Consider the following 23339-nt stretch of genomic DNA (forward strand, 5'->3'; position numbering starts at 1 on the left):
CACACACGGCTCCGCTCCGTACACCTCGTACACGCGCGGCTCCACTCCGTACAACTCTTACACGCGCGGCTCCGCTCCGTACACCTCGTACACGCACGGCTCTGCTCCGTACACCTCGTACACACGCGGCTCTCCTACATCCACACTGTAAACCCCTCCTGACCCCACACATAAACTTCAGCTCATCCAGCACCATGACAACCAGCACAGCAGAGTCCTGCATCCACTGAGGCCCCTGATCATGTGACCCCTGACTCCTCCCCTCCTGTGACCTCATCACAGGTCCTGTGCGCACAGAACAGCCATATATGTGGTGGCGGCTCTGCAGGTGGAGGTATGTGGAGAGACCCCATTACTGGGCGCAGGGGGCATTAACCCCTTCAGTACCGGAGATAATTTGAGCTTTCGCGACCAGAGCATCATTGGGGCAGTGCAGGGGCTTTAACAGCTACCGCCATCATTGTACTGGTCTTCTGGAGATTCCAATGGTGGCCCAAATCTCTGACGCTCTTGCTGTCGGTTTGGAGCACAGACCATCGGATGAAGTCTGCAGCGTCATTTATGGCAGCTCTTACAGCTCCATTATGGGCTCCAGGGCTACCTTAATAAAACTCCTTGTACCCCCACCACCACATCCTTCGCTCCTCATCTCACCAGAGGTTTCGGTCTTCTCCACTGTGGGGCCACACATGGTGGTGTGTGAGGTGCGGATGGGGGAGGAAGGTGCCTGTAGGCTTTAGTTATACTGAGTTGACCATATTTTCACTGTACTCACTTTTTTGTATGTGAATGTGTGTGTATATACCCATATATAGTATGTGTATAGATATTAATGTGAGCATGTTGGGCCTCCATTCATTAAGGGGGGGTTATGTGTGGTGGGGTTCCTTAAGTCATTTAGGGGCCCCCTTCCAACACCCCCCCCCCCCCCCCATATCACCTCTCTCTCAATAAGAGCCCACCACTCACACTTGGGCTAAGCTCATAGAAGTGTAAGAAAATAAATGATCCAGAAAATACAAGTTTTCATCAGAATTTATTATAATTTACAAGACCAAATACAGTATCTCAGGTAATAATTGCAATGTGGAGCGTTTCAGAGAAAACTATATCTGGCTGCAACTGTGAAGCCTGGATCTGATTTGTCCGGCCCCTGGTTTGGGCAGCATGAAATAGATGATGAGTCACCTTTAACTTTCGCAACTAATAGTCCATGGGTTGCAGTGATGTCACTATTAATGCTGAAAAGAACAATGGAGAAATTCCAGAATTTTTTCCCTCTGCTTGGTCTGAAAAAAATTACCCTTACTGAGTTCCACATTTCTTATCTTGATTTCTTTTAGTGTTTCTTAAAGCCCTAAAGTTGCCATTTGAAATGACTTTAGTTTTGTGCTATGTCTGTGATCTGCTTTTTTTTCAACAACATTAAACAACTGAATGAACATTCTCCGAACCCGGTGATTCCATAATGTTTGCCAGGGGTTGTAGGTTTCACTGCGCTGCCGATGGTAACCGATGGATGAAAACAGAAGACCAATGATATTTCTATGTAGTTTACTGTCAACACATTTCAAAGTTATCCAACTTCTTCATCAGGACAAACCACAAGTGACTGATGAAGATGTTGAATAACTTTGAAACACGTTGACAATAAACCACATAGAAATATCCTTGGTCTCCTGTTTTCATCCATCAGTTACCATCAGCAGCACATTGAACCCTACTTCTCCATTGTTCTTTTCTCTTCGGATCAGGTGAGCAATTCCCAGCACCCTGAGTTCCTCTTATATCAGATAAGACCCTATTGCGCTTACTTTCTTTTCCAGTTTTTCTTCACTATTAATGCTGAGGTAGACCAGGAATTTTCCTACGTGTTTTGGAAATGCCGGTTTTCTTGCTCGGATAATTGGATTCACTCAGGGTTAAATAATTTCACACGTTCTGGTAGAGTTCAACCTGTTATTCCACCTAAACCCTATGTCAGGGAGATATTAAGAAAATATTAACCATTTCACCCAAACCCCTCTTCACCCCTCCCTTATCCATCATTTGTCACAAGAGGAGAGCTGAGAGTCCAGCATCCGTCGCTCTGCAAATTATCACCTACAGCAGAAGTGACTGTAAAGCTATAACCTAATTAAAATGCAAGAGTCTTTCTCCCTAGCAGAGGCAGGGGAGAATTAAACACATATCTGCGAAATAGACACCTCCAGCATAGGGGCAGAGATGGAAGGAAATAGGAAATAGCTTGTTTAGGCTTAAAAGGGGTTTAGCACAAGCTCCAGGATGTCCGGAGCCGATATGAAATATGAAATATTGGAAGTCCCATAACTCTGCTAATAATCGGACCCATATTTTTAGTGGCAGCGTCAGCCAAGAGACAAGATGCTTATTTTTTCATAGCCGAAATCTCCTCCGGGGGTTGTAGCGCAAAAGTAACAAAATAACAGATCACAACCACGCCATGTGTGGTCTCTAAATGAAGTGTGAGGCAGTGACCGGAGTCGTATACGAGGGACGTTATATATCCCCCAGAATGTGTACAGAGACCTATCAAATCCATTGGAGTGCATTGCAGTCACAGACACAGCTGCGGCTGCAATGCAGGAATGAAGGTGAGCAATCACCTGGTCAGACTACCTGGCTAAGGCAGATTAAGTAAAATCCGGCAGGGCCTTCATTTCTTGGAGGAGGTCACAGGAGGCAGTGGGGCGGCCTCCTCCCTCCAACCCGGATTTTCCAGTGGCTCTTGCCACAGGTCCTTTAAAACTCCTTCACTAAGGTTTAGTGTTGTTCTATGTTGCAACCTGCTAGGAGCACAGCAGGTTAGCTCAGCAGGACGGAGTGTGGCTGAACCACCGCTTAGGAAGGCACTGCACCTGTCAGGCTCTGAGAGGCCCTGCGTGGCCATTGTCCCCGGCAACCGTTGTTTATGGACTCATGCTAACTCGGCTGCGAACCGGAGGACTTTCTGTTTAACCGTGAGTTGCTGAATAAAAGCTGTTTATGTTGGACTTGCTTGGGTCACTGCCTCAGTTACTGCACGGTGTGTACACCGCCGCCTTACAGCTTGGTGGAGAATGCGGGCATAGTGACTGAGGCATACCCCACCGGCCGCTGCATGACCACAATCCGGCCTGCCACCTTTCAGTTCCACCCAATGGACAAAATGGAGGAGCTATTAAAGCAGCTCGCACTCGCCCAGCAGCAGTTGCTGCAGTCTCAGCGGCAACAGCAGGAGCAGCACCTGAGTCTCCAACGGCAACAGCAGAAGCGGGAACAGCAGCATCTGAGTCTCCAACGGCAACAGCAGGAGCGGGAACAGCAGCACAATCAGCAGCAGCAGCTACTGTACCAGCAGCAGCAAAAAAACAAATGAACTGATGATGCAACAGATTGCTGCCTTGCGGGAGACACCGACCGCATCAGCCCCGGAACGTCGAGACGCCCGGGACAAGGTTCGATCAGCGTTGAGGAAGATGGGACCGGAGGACGATGTGGAAGCCTTCCTTACCATCTACGAACGCACAGCCGAGCAGGAAAACCTACCAGCCGACCAGTGGGCGGAAGTGGTGGCTCCGTTTTTGGTTGGCGATGCCCAGAAGGCCTGTTTCGACCTCAGTCAGGAGGATGCCCGGGACTACCAGAGGCTCAAAGGTGAGATCCTTGCCCGGCTGGGGGTCAATACATACGTGAGGGCTCAGCGTGTGTTTTCGTGGGCCTATGTGGAGACCCAACCTGTCCGGTCTCAGGCTTATGACCTCCTGCAGCTGGTAAAGCGGTGGCTCCAACCTGAGACTTTGTCCCCAGCCCAGATAATGGAGAGGGTGGTGGTTGACCGGCTGGTGAGGACTCTGCCAGTCGCTATCCAACTTTGGGTGGGGCAAGGGGACCCCGGCACCCTCGACCAGGTGGTCAGTTTGGTCGAGCGCTACTCGGCTACTCAGGACTTCATTCGAGACTCCGCCCCCTCTCGGCTGTCACGCCGATCCCTGCCAACCCAGGAGTCGGGAAAGGGGTCGCGTCCCTCTGCTGGGGACAGTCAGCACCGTGCCCGTGCTGAAGGGGAACCCCGGAGTGAGAGCGGCAGGAGACTGGTTCCCTCCCAAACTGCCATAAGACCTAACAGTACCTCCACCCTTAGGTGCTGGCGGTGTCAGGGGCCGGGACATGTGATTGCTAATTGTCCCCTGACTACAGAACCCATGGACTGCGGATATAGCCGCCGGGTCTCAATGTACGCCCAGACCGTCTGCACAGCGAGCGCCGAATCCCGGGTCAGTGAACTCCAACTATGCCAGGTACTGGTTAATGGGTACCCCACGGAGGCCCTCCTGGACTCAGGGAGCCTCGTGACTCTGGTACATGGGTCGCTGGTGGCAGGAGACAACCCCAGTAGACGGCCAGTCGGGGTTGTGTGTATCCATGGGGTCCTCCGAGAGTACCCAACTGCAGAGATAGTTTTGTCCACGCCATGTGGAGACATAAAACATGTGGTGGGAGTGGTAAAAACTCTTCCCTATGGGACTGTGTTGGGAAGAGACTTGCCCCTGTTCTGGACTCTGTGGAAAAACAAAATCCACTCTCCCCCGGTAAAATGTATTTCAGACGCTGTGCCCGATGAACCTGCCGTAGGGGCGTCCAACCTAGGGACAGAGTGTGACCCCGATAGGTTTCCCTTAGAGGTGTTGGCAGGAGAGGTCGAGGACACCCCATCGATCCCCGAGCTGAAAGTGTCCCGGGGCACGTTTGGGACAGCTCAGCTACGGGATCCCACCCTGACTCAGGCGCGGGAAAGGGTGTTAGAGATAAATGGCGTAGCTCAACAGCCCGGTGCAGATACTGTATTTCCACGCATGGTAATCAACGGTGAGTTACTCTACAGGACAGATAAGATCAGGGACGAGGTTGTAGAACAGTTAGTGGCACCTCAGTCTTACCGTCGAGAGATTCTGGAGATGGCACACTCACACCTGCTGGGTGGACACTTAGGGGTGAAAAAGACGCTAGACCATATCTTACAGCGGTTCTTTTGGCCTGGGGTTTACGCGGAAGTCAAAAGGTATTGCGAATCCTGCCCCGAATGTCAGTTAACCTCACCCACTGCAAGTTTCCGTAGCCCATTAGTACCTCTGCCAGTGATAGAGGTGCCTTTTGAACGGATTGCAATGGATTTGGTTGGACCCATTGTAAAATCCGCCCGTGGACACCAACATATACTGGTAGTCGTCGACTATGCCACTCGGTACCCGGAAGCTATACCACTACGCCACACCTCGGCAAAACTGATTGCACGGGAGCTGTTTGCCATGTTCTGTCGCCTTGGACTCCCCAAGGAGATCCTGACGGATCAGGGGACCCCCTTTATGTCCAAAGTGACAAGGGAACTATGCAAATTGCTAAAAATTAAACAATTGCGCACCTCAGTGTACCACCCTCAAACCGACGGGCTAGTAGAACGGTTCAATAAAACCCTCAAGTCCATGTTAAAAAAGGTGGTTTCTAAGGATGGAAGGGATTGGGACATGTTGTTACCCTATTTGATGTTCGCCGTCCGTGAGGTACCCCAGGCTTCCACAGGGTTCTCTCCCTTTGAGTTATTGTACGGCAGACACCCTAGGGGTCTGTTGGACGTAGCCAAAGAGACATGGGAACAAGAGCCAACTCCGCATAGGAGTATAATTGAACACGTGGCTAGTATGCAGGACCGGATCGCGGCGGTCATGCCCATCGTGAAAGAGCATCTATTAGATGCCCAGGCAGCTCAGAGGCGCACATATAATAAAAGAGCCAGAGTCAGAACTTTTAACAAGGGTGATCGGGTGTTAGTACTGGTACCCACAGCCGAGAGTAAGTTCATGGCCAAGTGGCAAGGACCATATGAGATTCGAGAAAAAGTGGGGGAGGTAAATTACCGGGTGTATCAGCCCGGAAGGAGGAAACCTGAGCAGCTTTACCATGTAAACCTGTTAAAACCTTGGAAAGATCGAGAGTGTTTAGTTACAGACGTCACTCCGCGCATATCACCAGAGAGTTCTCTACCTTTAGCCAGGGAAGCATCCGAGGGGGAGGTCAGGATAAATGGTGCCCTCACTAAACAGCAGCGACGGGAGGCTCGCTTGCTGGTGCAGCACAATAACGACGTGTTCTCAGAGCTACCAGGTAGGACTACGGTTATCCAACATGACATTGTCACCGAACCTGGCGTAAGGGTACGAATAAGACCGTACCGGGTACCCGAGGCCCGGAGGCAAGCCATCACGGCTGACGTAAAACAAATGCTTCAGCTAGGCGTCATAGAGGAATCACGGAGTGAGTGGGCTAGCCCCATCGTATTGATTCCAAAACCAGACGGATCATTACGCTTCTATAACGATTTCCGGAAATTGAATGAAGTGTCAAAGTTTGACCTTTATCCAATGCCCAGGGTGGACGAGCTGATTGAGAGACTGGGGCAGGCCCAATACTTTACCACGCTCAATCTCACCAAGGGTTACTGGCAGGTACCCCTCACAGATTCGGCGAAGGAAAAGACCGCCTTCGTAACTCCAGAGGGTCTATACCACTATGTGGTCTTACCTTTTGGGTTACATGGGGCCCCGGTTACATTCCAGAGGCTGATGGACATAGTGCTTAAGCCCCATCAGGAGTATGCGTCCGCCTATTTAGATGACATTATCATCTTTAGCACTGACTGGCATACGCACATATCCCAGGTACAAGCGGTTCTGGATTCTCTCAGAGCTGTGGGGTTAACGGCAAATCCCAAAAAAATGTGCGATAGGGCTAGAGGAAGCCCGATACTTGGGGTATGTGATAGGCCGAGGAGCTATTAAGCCCCAAATCAATAAAGTTGAGGCCATAAAAAACTGGCCTAAACCGTCAAGTACAAAGCAGGTGAGGGAGTTCCTTGGCATCCTTGGGTATTACCGCCGGTTTATACCTAATTTTGCTGGGCGAACGGCAGCCCTGACTGATCTCTTGAAAGGAAAAAAATCGGTAATGGTTCAGTGGAACCCTAAGGCAGAGGAAGCTTTTCAGTCCATGAAGTTGGCCCTGTGTGGACAACCGGTCCTCATCAGCCCCAACTTCAAGGAAACCTTCATTGTACAGACAGATGCCTCGGAGTTAGGCCTAGGAGCGGTATTGTCACAAAAAGTGAATGGTGAAGAGCACCCGGTCACCTACTTGAGTAGAAAACTTGTCCCGGCAGAGAAAAACTATAGCGTGGTAGAGAAGGAGTGTTTGGCTATTAAGTGGGCCTTGGAATCACTACGCTATTATTTACTCGGGCGTCAGTTCCGCTTGGTGACGGACCACTCACCCTTGGTATGGATGAGAAATGCCAAGGAGAGGAATGCGCGAGTCACCAGGTGGTTCCTGTCACTGCAAAATTTCAGTTTCTCGGTAGAACATCGCCCTGGGAAGTCGCAGGGAAACGCGGATGCCCTGTCCCGGGCACCCTGTATGGTGGCAAATGTTCAACTCCACAAGTTTGAACAGAGGGGGGGGGGATATGTGAGGCAGTGACCGGAGTCGTATACGAGGGATGTTATATATCCCCCAGAATGTGTACAGAGACCTATTAAATCCATTGGAGTGCATTGCAGTCACAGACTCACCTGCGGCTGCAATGCAGGAATGAAGGTGAGCAATCACCTGGTCAGACTACCTGGCTAAGGCAGATTAAGTAAAACCCGGCAGGGCCTTCATTTCTTGGAGGAGGTCACAGGAGGCAGTGGGGCGGCCTCCTCCCTCCAACCTGGATTTTCCAGTGGCTCTTGCCACAGGTCCTTTAAAACTCCTTCACTAAGGTTTAGTGTTGTTCTATGTTGCAACCTGCTAGGAGCACAGCAGGTTAGCTCAGCAGGACTGAGTGTGGCTGAACCACCGCCTAGGAAGGCACTGCACCTGTCAGGCTCTGAGAGGCCCTGTGTGGCCGTTGTCCCCGGCAACCGTTGTTTATGGACTCATGTTAACCCAGCTGCGAACCGGAGGACTTTCTGTTTAACCGTGAGTTGCTGAATAAAAGCTGTTTATGTTGGACTTGCTTGGGTCACTGCCTCAGTTACTGCACGGTGTGTACACCGCCGCCTTACAGAAGGTAAAATCATAATAGAAAAAATGGTATCACTTTTTGGCTTCTGTGATCAACCAGCGATAAGTTATCCCAAAAACCAGAGATCTTAAATAAAATGTGCAGGCTGGAGACCAGTCCCCGTGATGTCAGCACAGGGGGTTTGTGGGCCGGTCTCCCCTTAGGCATAAAAGGATGCATGGAGGATAGATGAGCATGCATTGACAGGGGGGTATAGATACTATAAGCAACGGATCGCGTTTGATAACGCTCAAATCAAATCGGGGAGCCCCTCCTCCAGCTATACTGATTCGTCTGTGCGAACTCTATAGTAAGTTTCTTCTGTAATCCTGTTTATTTTATGTAACTGTCTATTCTGTACTGTAAATGTCCATTTGTAAAATCTTTGTATATTTTTCCTAAACACCGCCTCCCTTTTGGATTAAATATAAAATTTAATAGCTCTGTTTCTTTTGCTCTGTAATCGTTCCCTCCTCCAAAGCAATATATGCTGCCAGAAAGCAGGCGTCCGGCCAGGCCTGTATTATAGTTCAAACTTGGCCGGTGGTAGTAGAGAATAATAGTAATTGGGCTATCGTGAAGCTGACAGTGACCGTACGGGGTGTGTACACATATTCCACGCGTTGGAATCCGGAGGTGTGGCGCCATACGCTCACTGGTCACTTGCCGATACCTAAATAGTGAGTAGTCGGGTTCGTGTGCTCGCGAATCCCTGATGAAATCCTGACAGACGGCAACGGTGAGATATTGTGTGATCTCCCCGGTGTCGTCTCTGTGAGCCCCTGACACCCAACTAGAGGTTTCAGCCCTACAATTGCTATATTACTTTTAATCTAAATTTTCATTATAATGCGTAATAACATTTACCATGCTTTACTTAATGGGAACCGGTCATGTAGAATAACTCTATTAACCTGCAGATATGGGGTTAATCTGCAGATTAATAGCATTCTGACCCGCACTGAGAGCCCTGCCGCTGGGAGGAAATTAACTTTATTGCCTCCGTCAGCATTTGGCTTCTAGTCATAGGGATGGTACCAGCACGGTATTAATCAAAACTCAGTGTATAGAGAGCGGAGGCTTTAACCGTGCCCTCTGCACTGACTAACAGAAGGCACATTGCCACCCCTATGACTGGAAGGCGAAAGCTGCTGGGAGAAGTAAAATTAATTTCTTCCTGGCGGCATGACTTTCAGTTCCGGCAGCAGAGCTTTCAGCGCCGACAGTGGGGCTTTCGGTGCTGGCACCGCACGGTGTCAGAACACTATTAACCTGCAGGTTAATAGCGTTATTTTACATGACAGGTTCCCTTTAATATAAACATTTTAGGATAGGCTTTTACTTTATTATAAATAGTTTAAAACTAAATTGGAAAATAGAAGTATACACTGTGTTCCAAATTATTATGCAAATAATATTTTCTCAGATTTTCCCAAATTACCTATATGAATTGCAGTCATTGTAATTTTCCAGTCAAATAACTATTAAAGTACAATTGAAAGGTTTTTGTACAAACTGCCTATGATAACAGTATATTTTTTTAAAAAAATGAAAAACTCAAACTGCACTCAAAATGCATGTTCCAAATTATTATGCACAGCAGAGTTTTCAACCTTTTCATTTTAATAAAGAACAAAAAAATGGTCATTTTTTAAATTATAAGCATTAGCAGGTTATTACAAACTGAAATCAAACAGTTTTCAATTCAAAACTTTATTCTAGGTGATGTTACATTTGCACATAGGACTGCTTGTTCGAAAGGAGCTTCTGAACTCTCTCGTCCATTGAATTTGTCAGGTTTTAGATGGTTTCTGCTTCCAATTGTTTTGCATGAGGACAGAATACCCTCCCAGAGCTGTTGCTTAGATGTGAACTGCCTCCCGCCATCATAGACACTCCTTTTGATGATGCTCCAGAGGTTCTCAATGGGGTTGAGGTCAGGGGAGCATGGGTGCCACACCATAAGTTTGTCCCCTTTTAAGCCCATAGCAGCCAGAGATGCAGATGTGTTATGTGCAGCATGAGACGGGGCATTATCATGCATGAAATGATCTCGATGGTCCAGATGGATGGAGTGGAGGATGGCTGGTTGATGGACACCCCATGCAAACACGGCTACGGCGCTAACAAGGAGGAGGTGGAGTAATGTTTTGGGCTGGAATCATGGGGAGAGAGATTGTCGGCCCTTTTAGGATCCCTGAAGGGGTAAATATGAACTCCATAATGTATGTTGAGTTTCTCAAACAGTACTTCCTTCCATGGTTCAAGAAGAAGAACCGTGCATTCTGCAGCAAGATCATTTTCATGCATGATAATGCCCCGTCTCATGCTGCACATAACACATCTGCACCTCTGGCTGCTATGGGCATAAAAGGGGACAAACTTATGGTGTGGCACCCATGCTCCCCTGACCTCAACCTCATTGAGAACCTCTGGAGCATCATCAAAAGGAGTGTCTATGATGGCGGGAGGCAGTTCACATCTAAGCAACAGCTCTGGGAGGGTATTCTGTCCTCATGCAAAACAATTAAAGCAGAAACCATCCAAAACCTGACAAATTCAATGGACGAGAGAGTTCAGAAGCTCCTTTCGAACAAGCGGTCCTATGTGCAAATGTTACATCACCTAGAATAAAGTTTTGAGTTGAAAACTGTTTGATTTCAATTTGTAATAACCTGCTAATGCTTATAATTTCAAAAATGACCATTTTTTTGTTCTTTATTAAAATGAAAAGGTTGAAAACTCTGCTGTGCATAATAATTTGGAACATGCATTTTGAGTGCAGTTTGAGTTTTTTATTTTTTTAAAAATATACTGTTATCATAGGCAGTTTGTACAAAAACCTTTCAATTGTACTCTAATAGTTATTTGACTGGAAAATTACAATGACTGCAATTCATATAGGTAATTTGGGAAAATCTGAGAAAATATTATTTGCATAATAATTTGGAACACAGTGTAGTGCAAACACCCTCTACACTGCAAGCTCCGTCTGCAACAAACTTTCCTACGTTCACAATCTCTTCATCACTAACAAGCTTTCCTTCCTCGGCATCACTGAAACCTGGCTCTCCCCTTCCGACACGGCCTCTCCTACTGCACTTTTGTATGGTGGATTCCACCATTACCACCCCACCCCCACCCCACAGGCAAGCATGGTGGAGGAATAAGTTTCCTCCTATCAGATAACTGCACCTTCACCTAAATCCCACTGCTGCCCTCCATTACTCTCCCCTCTTTTGAGGTGCACTGTGTGCGCATCTACTCCCCCTCCTACCTCCAAGTGGCTGTCATTTACCGCCCCCCAGGATCAACCACCACCTTCTTTGATCACTTCACTACCTGGCTACTTCATTTCCTCTCCGTTGACATCCCCACTATCCTCATGGGTGACTTCAACATCCCCATTGACACTTCCTTCTCAGCTGTCTCTAAGCTTCTATCCCTCACTTCCTCCTTTGGCTTTAATCGGCGGTCTTCCGCAGCCATCCACCAAGACGGCCACACACTGGACGTCATCTTCACCCGCCTCTGTTCCCTATCTAACTCTCTAACTCTCCTCTCCCTCTTTCTGACCGCAACCTACTTACATTCTTTACCCTCTCCTCTCCAGGGCACCAATCCTCACTCCACAAACTTGCACACCCTCGCAGAAATCTTAAACACCTTGACCTACACTGACTCTCTGAATCCCTTCTCCCTCTTACAGACATTAGGTCCTTACATGATGCAGATGTTGCTGCCACTTTATACAACAGCTGCAGCTCTCAATTCGGTCACCCCCCTCACACATACCAAAGCGCTCACAATCAACAGACAACCCTGGCACACCAGCCTAACTAAAGAACTGCAACGTGCCTCCAGGGTTGCTAAGCGTAGATGGAAAAGGTCCCATTCCAATGAGCACTTCATTGCATTCAAACAGTCCCTCACTAACTTCAAGTCCACACTCACTGCAGCAAAACACACACACACTTCTCATCTCTCATATCCTCCATCTCACAACCCTAAACAGCAGTTCCTCCTCCCTCTCCTCTTATTTCAGCTGAAGACTTTGCCTCATTCTTCAACCAGAAGATTGACACCATCAGACAAAGCTTTTGCCTAAAGTCCCCACAGCCCCTCCCCACACCTACTCAATCCTCCTCCTCCATAACCACCTTCTCCACCATTATGGAAGATCAACTTTCCTCTTTACTCTCCAAATCACACGTCACCACCTGTGAACTTGACCCAATCCCATCTCATCCCAAACCTTACCACTATCTTCATCCCAACCCTTACCCACCTTTTCAACCTGTCACTAATAACTGGTGTCTTCCCCTCTTGCTTCAAACATGCCTCAATCACACCCATCCTCAAAAATCCCTCCCTTGACCCATCCTCTCTGACTAGCTATTGCCCCATATCACTTCTCCCCTATGCCTCAAAACTACTGGAACAACATGTCCATTCTGAACTGTCCTCCCACCTCTCCTCATGCTCACTCTTCGACCGTCTATAATCTGGTTTATGACCGCACCATTCTACTGAATCTGCACTGACTAAAGTCACCAACGACCTACTAACCGCCAAATCCAAGAGACATTACTCTGTCCTCCTCCTCCTGGACCTGTCATCTGCCTTCGACACAGTGGACCATTCCCTCTTACTCCAGACTCTCTCATCTCTCGGCATCACAGACTTGGCCCTATCCTGGATCTCCTCATACCTAACAGACCGGACATTCAGTGTCTCCCACTCACACACCACCTCCTCATCTTACCCCCTATCTGTCGGTGTCCCCCAAGGTTCAGTTCTAGGACCCCTACTCTTCTCCATCTACACCTTAGGCCTGGGACAGCTCATAGAGTCTTATGGTTTTCATTATCACCTCTATGCCGACGACACACAGATCTACCTCTCTGGACCCGATATCTCCTCCCTACTAACCAAAATCCCACAATGTTTGTTCGCTATTTCATCCTTCTTCTCTGCTAGATTTCTAAAACTTAACATGGACAAAACAGAATTCATCATCTTTCCGCCATCTCATTCAACCCCCCCCCCCAACTGACCTATCCATCATAGTCAATGGCTTCCCACTCTCCCCAGTCCATCAAGCTAACTGCCTTGGGGTAACCCTGGACTCTGAACTCTCCTTCAAACCACATATCCAAGCCCTTTCCACGTCCTGCCGACTCCAAATTAAAAATATCTCCCGAATCCGCAAATTCCTCAGCCATGAATCTACAAAAACACTAGTGCACGCCCTCATCATCTCCCACCTCAACTACTGCAACCTCCTGCTCTGTGGTCTCCCTTCCAACACTCTTGCACCCCTCCAATCTATCCTAAACTCTGCTGCCCGACTAATCCACCTGTCCCCCCGCTATTCCCCGGCCTCTCCTCTCTGTCTATCTCTTCACTGGCTCCCCATTGCCCACAGACTCCAGTTCAAAACCCTAACCATGGCATACAAAGCCATTCACAACTTGTCTCCTCCATATACAGTACAGACCAAAAGTTTGGACACACCTTCTCATTTAAATATTTTTCTGTATTTTCATGACTATGAAAATTGTACATTCACACTGAAGGCATCAAAACTATGAATTAACACATGTGGAATTATATACTTAACAAAGAAGTGTGAAACAACTGAAAATATGTCTTATATTCTAGATTCTTCAAAGTAGCCACCTTTTGCTTTGATGACTGCTTTGCACACTCTTGGCATTCTCTTGATGAGCTTCAAGAGGTAGTAACCGGAAATGGTCTTCCAACAATCTTGAAGGAGTTCCCAGAGATGCTTAGCACTTGTTGGCCCTTTTGCCTTCACTGTGCGGTCCAGCTCACCCCAAACGATCTCGATTGGGTTCAGGTCTGGTGACTGTGGAGGCCAGGTCATCTGGCGTAGCACCCCATTACTCTCCTTCTTGGTCAAATAGCCCTTACAGAGCCTGCAGGTGTGTTTGGGGTCATTGTCCTGTTGAAAAATAAATGATGGTCCAAATAAACGCAAACCGGATGGAATAGCATGCCACTGCAAGATACTGTGGTAGCCATGCTGGTTCAGTATGCCTTTAATTTTGAATAAATCCCCAACAGTGTCACCAGCAAAGCACCCCCACACCATCACACCTCCTCCTCCATGCTTCACGGTGGGAACCAGGCATGTAGAGTCCATCCGTTCACCTTTTCTGCGTCGCACAAAAACACGGTGGTTGGAACCAAAGATCTCAAATTTGGACTCATCAGACCAAAGCACAGATTTCCACTGGTCTAATGTCCATTCCTTATGTTCTTTAGCCCAGACAAGTCTCTTCTGCTTGTTGCCTGTCCTTAGCAGTGGTTTCCTAGCAGCTATTTTACCATGAAGGCCTGCTGCACAAAGTCTCCTCTTAACAGTTGTTGAAGACATGTATCTGCTGCTAGAACTCTGTGTGACATTGACCTGGTCTCTAATCTGAGCTGCTGTTAACCTGCGATTTCTGAGGCTGGTGACTCGGATAAACTTATCCTCAGAAGCAAAGGTGACTCTTGTTTTTCCTTTCCTGGGGCGGTCCTCATGTGAACCAGTTTCTTTGTAGTGCTTGATTGGTTTTGCAACTGCACTTGGGGACACTTTCAAAGTTTTCCCAATTTTTCGGACTGACTGATCTTCATTTCTTAAAGTAATGATGGCCACTCGTTTTTCTTTACTTAGCTGCTTTTTTCTTGCCATAATACAAATTCTAACAGTCTATTCAGTAGGACTATCAGCTGTGTATCCAACAGACTTCTGCACAACACAATTGATGGTCCCAACCCCATTTATAAGGCAAGAAATCCCACTTATTAAACCTGACAGGGCACACCTGTGAAGTGAAAACCATTTCCTGTGACTACCTCTTGAAGCTCATCAAGAGAATGCCAAGAGTGTGCAAAGCAGTCATCAAAGCAAAAAGTGGCTACTTTGAAGAACCTAGAATATAAGACCTATTTTCAGTTTTTTCACACTTTTTGGTTAAGTATATAATTCCACATGTGTTAATTCATAGTTTTGATGCCTTCAGTGTGAATGTACAATTTTCATAGTCATGAAAATACAGAAAAATCTTTAAATGAGAAGGTGTGTCCAAACTTTTGGTCTGTACGGTATCTCTGACCTAGTCTCCCGGTACAAACCCGCACGCAACCTCCGATCCTCACACGATCTCCTTCTCTACTCCCCTCTTATCTCCTCCCACAATCGCATACAAGATTTCTCCTGTGCATCCCCCCTACTCTGGAACTCTCTACCCCAACATATCAGACTCTCGCTGACCGTGGAAACCTTCAAAAGGAACCTGAAGACCCACCTCTTCCGACAAGCCTACAACCTGCATTAACTATCGCTCCACCATACCGCTCCATGACCAGCCCTACTCTCACTTACTGTATCCTCACCCATCCCTCGTAGATTGTGAGCCCTCGCGGGCAGGGTCCTCACTTCTCCTGTACTAGTTGCTGTCACGTTTTGTTCAAGATTATTGTAATTGTTTTTTTGCTATGTATACCCCCTTTTTCACATGTAAAGCGCCATGGAATAAATGGCGCTATAATAATAAATAATAATAATACACTCGGGATACAAGTCATTGTGTCTCTCAGGTTAAACCCTTTGGGATTAAAGTATCTCAATTAAAAATCCATTTGGATTTAGTTCTAGACATTTTCTTTATTACGTAGTCACCCTCCTTACAGTTTATGTTAACTTTCTCTACCCCAAAAACTGATGCCCCTTGAATGGTACCAGCGTGTGTTTCTATAAAATGTTTTGATAAATGATGACTTAGGAAACCTCCTGCCATATTCCAGATTTGTTCCCATACTGGTTTTTGTAGTAACCTTGTTGTATGTGCTACATACAACTTGTTATTATTACAAAATAGTGTAATGCGATGTTCATGTATTTTTTTGCTCTTACATATGTGGTCATTGTAGGTGAAGTATAGAGCTTGTGGTTGTATTCCTAGTATTCCTTTGCCATACATGTTGGTAACACCTCAGTGGCCGTGATTAGTGGTAGCATTCATGTGAATGTGTGACATGCTCCAACTTTAAATATGTAGAAGCTGCTTTATATATCCTCATATGTTCCCCCTTTTTTCCAGAAATTGTATTTTTTATGATTTTATATTTCTCATCTTTTCATTTAGATTCCTATTGGATCCTTTTAGTGGATATCTATGTAAGAGAATTTTCCTGATTGTCCCATCAAGGATGGATAGGGACATGGACAAGATGGTGGAGAGGATATTACACCTCACCCTAGAGATCCTCTTCCGGCTTACTGGAGAGGTGAGAGATTCTGATGACGTCAATTACATCATTCTTATCTATGCGAATAACAGATGGAGAGAACTGGAGAGGTGAGGACTCTGGAAATGTCTGTAGTGAGATTTATTAATGTGTCTCTCCATAACCAGGATTACACAGTAGTGAAGAAGACCTCTAGTGAGCGCTGTCAGAACCCTGTGTCTGAGGGATGGGGAAGAACCCTGAGCCCAATCACTGGACCTCCACCTCATTCCCTGATACATGAGGACATCAATGAGCAGAAGATCCTAGAACTCACCTACAAGATGATTGAGCTGCTGACTGGAGAGGTGACACTGCTGGGAATGCTGGGATATTATACAGTAACGCTATGAAGGGATCGGGAGGATGACGTTATCATTGTATATGTCAGATTCCTATAAGGTGTCAGGGTGTTGCTGTCTATTTCTCCATGGAGGAGTGGGAGTATTTAGAAGGACACAAAGATCTGTACAAGGACGTCATGATGGAGGCTCCCCAGCCCCTCACGTCACCAGGTAATAGACAGGACTAAATACACACGGCCTATAATTATCTGTATGTAGAGAATTAATTCAGTCCCTGTATGTGTTTCCTGCAGTTCTAACTAGTAAGAGGACAACACCAGAGAGCTGTCCCCGTCCTCTTCTTCCACAGGACTGTGAACAAGAAAATCCCAATGTTCCTCAGGATCATCAGGTAGATGGAGAGAAGGTGTCATGAGATCTCCCCTATGATGTGTAGACGGCTGTGAAGGTCTTGTGCTCAGTCTTGTTTTATCCACCAGTATTATATGTTTTATACTTGTGTAATGAGAACGGTGGAGATGGCAGGATTAGAGCTGATCATAAATGTGACTTATCCATCTGTCTGTGACTTTTACAATATTTGTTTCAGGGTAAAGATCTGGCGCATATTAATACTACAGAGACATATGTGAGGGGTGATGAGTGGTGTAAAGTGGAAATTCCTACATATGACTACCCAGGTGAGTAGTAACCACTAAAGGCAGAGAAGTCACAGATTCTTCTCAGTCTCTGCCTGGTACCATTTTGTATTACTTGTTGTGAGCTCTTTTTGGTCTTTCCGATTTTTCAGCTTTAGATTCAACCCTTGACATTTTACAGATTGTAATATGAGCGCAATGGAATTAGTCTTACCGGTAATTCGTTTTCTAGGAACTCTCCATGACCCCCCCCCCCCATTTTTACATAGATGGCATTTTGATCCATTTGGCTAGAGGGCTTTTTGAAACCTTTATTCTTTCTTAGGACCACAGTATTAGATGAGATGTTGGTCTTTCCATCATGTTTTTGTAACTACATTTTTGAGTATAGTTCTGCGGGCGTCAAGAGAATGGAATTCTTCTTCCTTTTTGGATGGTTTCTGGCAGAAGGAAGGTAAAATGATTTCTTTTGACGTGTGTATTTGAAAACCACCTTTGGCAGTATTGTGCGATCTAGATGTAAAGTTCTGTCTTCCTGAAGCAGAAGTAGCTCATATGTAAAACGCACTTCAAGAGCTTTTCTGAGAATTCCACTTCAGGAGTATACTTTTGGGATCTTATTAGATACTAAATCGGTAGATACGCATCTCTAGAACAGAGTGCCTGCATTTACTCTTCTCTTCTGGCTGCGGTTATGGCAATCTGAAAGGCAGCTTTCCAGTACAATAAATGTTGATGGAAGATAGAGGTTGCAAGGGATGTAAGAGGAAACCTTTTAGTACTGAATGTAAGGTCAGTTGAGGAATAAGGTAGGACATATATGACTGGCAGCTGTAGTAAATCTTTAAGTCCAGTGATTACTGGCTACGTCATTGTCAAAATATGAACTCAAGGCTAAAATCTGAACTTTTAATGCATTAGGTTTTAGTCTTTTTACAAGGTCATTTTGAAGGAATTCCAATATCTCTATGGTGTTAGGATGAAAAAGATCAGGAGGCTTAGACCCACCCTAGTTAGAAATAATCTTCCAAATCTTGTTATAAAAGGAATTGGTAATTTTCTTTTTGCTTCACTGGATTGTAAGGATAACTGCGTACCAAAAACCTCTACATTTTAGAAATTCTGGAAGAATGAAAGATTCCTCCAAGTTAAGGTTAAGTTCACACGTAGCGTTTTTAAAGAGTTTTTCCGGCCTCGAAAACGCTTGTTAATCGGTATGCCATACATAGCAATGCGAATTCGGATGTGCTGTGCACATGATGCGATGTGTTGCAAAACGCAGCAGGACCATTTTTAGCGCGATCACGTGGGAGCGGCGTGGATGGAAGGAGTCGTAGTCTTTCCATCCAAGTCGGCTACCACCCGGTGAAAAAAAAGTAAAAATCAGAAAATAAACATCTATACTCACCTGTCCGGTGGCCCCCGGCAGCTATCTTCTCCTCCCGGCGACTGGCGGTATACTACTGGGAGCGGGCTCGCTCCCAGTAATATACTGTACTTTCAAGACCTGCGGTGACATCAGTATCAGCTGAGCGGTCACCTGACCATCAGCTGATACTGACGGCACTGCTCAGCTGATGGTCACGTGACCATCAGCTGATCATAAGCTCACTGGGGCTGATCGGCTGATTTTCAACTGATCAACCCCAGTGACCTCCTTCACAGCAATGTACACTGACAGGGGGTGATTTTACCCCCCTGTCAGTATACATTGCGGTCTTCTACAGCAGTGACATCAGTGACACGAATTGTCGTGGGACACTCAGTTATCGTGGACTGCGTCGTTGACAGCGGACAGGTGAGAAATATGGTTGTTTTTTATTTTACGTTTTTTTCAGGAGATCGAGGGCTTCTCTGAGGCATGTAATAAAAAAAATTTAAGAACCGTGTGTGTTTTATTTCATTAGAACACTTTATTCTGGCCGTGTTTTTATTGAAAAGGCAGCGACTATTTTACTGCTCGGTTAGTAATGGGGCGGCTTCTTATAAACGCCCTCCATTACTAACCTGGGCTTCACGTCAGCCGCCAATACAAGGCTGCCGTGAACCCCAACACCATTACACCACTCACCACCGCTACAGGGCAGTGGGAAGAGCGGAGGCTAAGCACCAGATTTGGCGCATCTTATGGATGCGCCATTGCTGGGAAGGCTGAGGGGTGATGTTATTAGCTGCGGAGGGGGCCAGTATCCATGGCCCCTTCCTTGGCTATTAATATCAGCCCGCATCTGTCTAGTTTAGCCTTTGCTGGTTAGATTTTAAAGGGGGGCCCCACGTAAAAAAAATTTCTGGGGTCCCCCTGTAATCTAGTCAGTAAAGGCTAAACAAAGAGCTGTGGGTTGATATTAATAGCCAGGAAGCATTGTTGGCTAATGGCCCTTTCCCCGGCTACTATTATCAGCCCCCAATGGTCGGCTTTCCCTCTGCTGGCTATAAAAATGACGCGGGAGCCCACGCCATTTTTTTTATTTAAATTTTCGGCTCTGTGCCCACGATCCGGAAGTAGCAGCGGTTTGGACTCATATTTTTTGCTGCATCCAAAATGTTGCATTCTATTGAACGCAGGTAAATCCACATGTGTATACTGAACCATGCGGATTTACTGCATTCAATACATTCTAGTGGTCAAATTTCTATTGCGGAGACTAGCGACTCTGCACGAGAATTTGACATGCTGCGGTCCTGAAAGACACGCTGCATGTCAGTGTCCACAGGTGATTCGCAGCCTCTGATGCACGCATAGTGGACATGGGATTTCTACAGTCATGGCCAAAAGTATTGAGAATGAGACAAATAGTAATTTTTCCAAAGTTTACTGCTTCATTTTATGTAATGGCAATTTGCATATACTCCTGAATGTCAAAGAGTGATCAGCTTAACAGCAATTACTGTACTTGCAAAGTCAATATTTGCCCAGAAAATGAACTTTAACCCCCAAAACACATTTCAACATCATTGCAGTCCTGCTTTAAAAGGAGCAGCTAACATCGTTTTAGTGATTGATCCATTAACACAGGTGTGGGTGTTGATGAGGACAGGGCTGGCGATCAATCAGTCATGATTAAGTAAGAATGACATCACTGGACACTTTAAAAGGAGGCTGGTTCTTGGTATCATTGTTTCTCTTCAGTTAACCATGGTTATCTCTAAAGAAACACGTGCAGCCATCATTGCACTGCACAAAAATGGCCTAACAGGGAAGAGTATCGCAGCTACAAAGATTGCACCTCAGTCAACAATCTATCGCATCATCAAGAACTTCAAGGAGAGAGCTTCCATTGCTGTCAAAAAGGCTCCAGGGCGCCCAAGAAAGACCAGCAAGTGCCAGGACCGTATTTTAAAACTGTTTCAGCTGCGGGATCGGACTACCAGCAGTGCCGAGCTTGCTCAGGAATGGCAGCAGGCTGGTGTGAGTGCTTCTGCACGCACTGTGAGGCGGAGACTCTTTGAGCAATGGCTGGTTTCAAGGAGGGCAGCAAAGAAGCCACTTCTCTCCAGAAAAAAACATCAGGGACCGACTGATATTCTGCAAAAGGTACAGGGAGTGGACTGCTGAGGACTGGGGCAAAGTCATTTTCTCTGATGAATCCCCTTTTCGATTGTTTGGGACATCTGGAAAACAGCTTATTCGGAGAAGAAGAGGTGAGGGCTAGCACCAGTCTTGTCTCATGCCAACTGTATAGCATCCTGAAACCATTCATGTATGGGGTTGCTTCTCAGCCAAGGGAATCGGCTCACTCACAGTCTTGCCTAAAAACACAGCCATGAATAAAGAATGGTACCAGAATGTCCTCCAAGAGCAACTTCTCCCAACCGTCCAAGAGCAGTTTGGCGCCCAACAATGCCTTTTCCAGCATGATGGAGCACCTTGCCATAAAGCAAAGGTGATAACTAAATGGCTCATGGAACAAAACATAGGGATTTTGGGTCCATGGCCTGGAAACTCCCCAGATCTTAATCCCATTGAGAACTTCTGGTCAATCATCAAGAGACGGGTGGACAAACAAAAACCAACAAATTCTGGCAAAATGCAAGCATTGATTATGCAAGAATGGACTGCTATCAGTCAGGATTTGGTCCAAAAGTTGATTGAGAGCATGCCAGGGAGAATTACAGAAGTCTTGAAGAAGAAGGGGCAACACTGCAAATATTGACTTGCTGCATTAACTCATTCTAACTGTCAATATAACCTATTGGTACTCATAATATGATTGCAATTATATTTCTGTATGTGATATAAACATCAGACAAACACTAATAAAAACCAGAGGCCAGCAGATCATGTGAAAATATAATTTTGGAGTCATTCTCAAAACTTTTGGCCATGACTGTAGAGATCCCATCCACTATGCTGTAACATCTGGACGCTGGGGGTTTGACGCTGTATAAACACGCAGCGTCAGACCTGCAGCGGCTCCTGATCGTGGCCATGTACCCAAACTCACCCGCAGCATGTCAATTTCTGTAGCGGACACGCTAGTCTCCGCTGCATATTTTGACCGATTGAAGTGTCATTATATGCGGTGGATTCACATTTACTGACAACAAAAGTGCGGCATTAGAACACCGCATTTTGGATGCAGCAAAAATAAGCTGTGTCCAAAGCGCTGCTGAGCGCTGATCGGGGGGGGTGTAGTGGCTAACGAACCAGCTGTGAGATGTTATTAATGGCCAAGGACCATGTTTGCCTAATGGCACCTTCCCAGGCTGAAAACAGCAGCTCACAGCAGCCGCATAAATTACGTGAATAGAAATGCAAATGAAGATTGGGTGAATGGGACTAGCTGACACCTAGCTCTTTTGTTTGACTATGACAAGGTGTCAATCAGACCTTTTAATGATCAAACTTAATTAAAGTAAAGAGTTAAATAAACAGTCAAGAAGCAAACATTGTATTTGAATTACAACAGACACATTCTTTAATCATTCAATTTAACCAATATACTCACCCCAGTTCTGATGGTAATCCAAGGTTTAAGTAATGTCCCACCAAATAACTTTATTTAACTCCAAAAATCATTCATTGATGTACAAAAACGCATCAAAAAACGTGTAAAAGACTCATGTAAAAACACATGCGTTTTGCCTGCCAAGGAGAAGCAGAAACGCACAGACAATTTCTGCTTCAAATACGCATCGTGCGCACATAGCCTAAAGCTGGTTTTAGTAGGCTAAACATCATACTTCCTACACTTATCTTCTGGAAGATCTCCAGAAGAAGTGGGATTGGGGGAAAGACGTATGCCAAGCTGGAAGTCCATTTGTGAAGTTGAGCATCCACTCACAGTGAACTGTCGCTTGGATTTAGGGAAAAGAAGAAAAGAAGTTTAGTATTTCATTGTGTGACAAACAGATCAACTTCCAGTAGACAACGCATCCGGGATATTAACTTGATGTGAAGGTTCCATTCCCCAGGATCTAAATCTTTTTGTCTAAGGAAATCCACGTCGACATTGTCCCCACATTTTTAGAAGAGCTGATTCGGACAGAAGGTTTGTTTCTGCCCAGGAAAATATTTTTCGCTGACTGTGTCTGAAGATTTTTCTGTTTTGCGCTCCCTTGATGACATAGATGTGCAACTGTCATCATGTTGTCTCTGAATATATTTTTACATGGGCATTTTGAATCAGGTCTGTGGCAGCTCTTGGGAATTCCCAAACTGCTTTTAGTTCTCGGTAGTTCGAAGAACACTAACTTATTATCTAAGGCCAGGTTTCCTGGGAGTATCTGGGAGCCACCATAGCATATTGGTAGGGAATGATGCTTAGGTTTTTATTTTTTGCGTAAAGCAACCAAAGGAGATTCTGAAGGGCAGGACATTAAACTAAAAATGACAATAATAATCGACCTTGGATTATTCTAAATATTAGAAATTTTCGGTTTGATAGATGAATGAGGATTTCATTGCATGTACTTTGGAGATCTATTGTCATGATAAATTCTTGTCCTGTTAATAGAATAGTTGTTTATATTCCCTATCGAATCATCTGTGGG

The 23339-nt window shown here is 45.9% G+C and overlaps 1 protein-coding gene across 3 annotated transcripts in view; it reads left to right on the forward strand.

Annotated features, from left to right (window-relative positions):
• The first annotated feature begins 258 nt into the window (after nucleotides 1-258).
• Nucleotides 259-23339, forward strand: part of LOC141270875 (uncharacterized) — a 36934-nt gene continuing 13853 nt past the window's right edge. For all 3 annotated transcript variants that reach the window (XM_073680970.1, XM_073680971.1, XM_073680972.1), the window contains exons 1-6: nucleotides 259-334; nucleotides 16261-16402; nucleotides 16531-16710; nucleotides 16794-16917; nucleotides 17001-17098; nucleotides 17297-17387. In XM_073680970.1, coding sequence (XP_073537071.1) covers nucleotides 309-334; nucleotides 16261-16402; nucleotides 16531-16710; nucleotides 16794-16917; nucleotides 17001-17098; nucleotides 17297-17387 — 661 coding nt within the window. In that variant the 5' untranslated portion in view covers nucleotides 259-308. The remainder of the gene's footprint in view (nucleotides 335-16260; nucleotides 16403-16530; nucleotides 16711-16793; nucleotides 16918-17000; nucleotides 17099-17296; nucleotides 17388-23339) is intronic.

Source organism: Phyllobates terribilis, unplaced genomic scaffold (assembly GCF_046119375.1).
Source record: "Phyllobates terribilis strain yellow unplaced genomic scaffold, ASM4611937v1 Scaffold_5__5_contigs__length_657084704, whole genome shotgun sequence".
NCBI lineage: Eukaryota > Metazoa > Chordata > Amphibia > Anura > Dendrobatidae > Phyllobates > Phyllobates terribilis.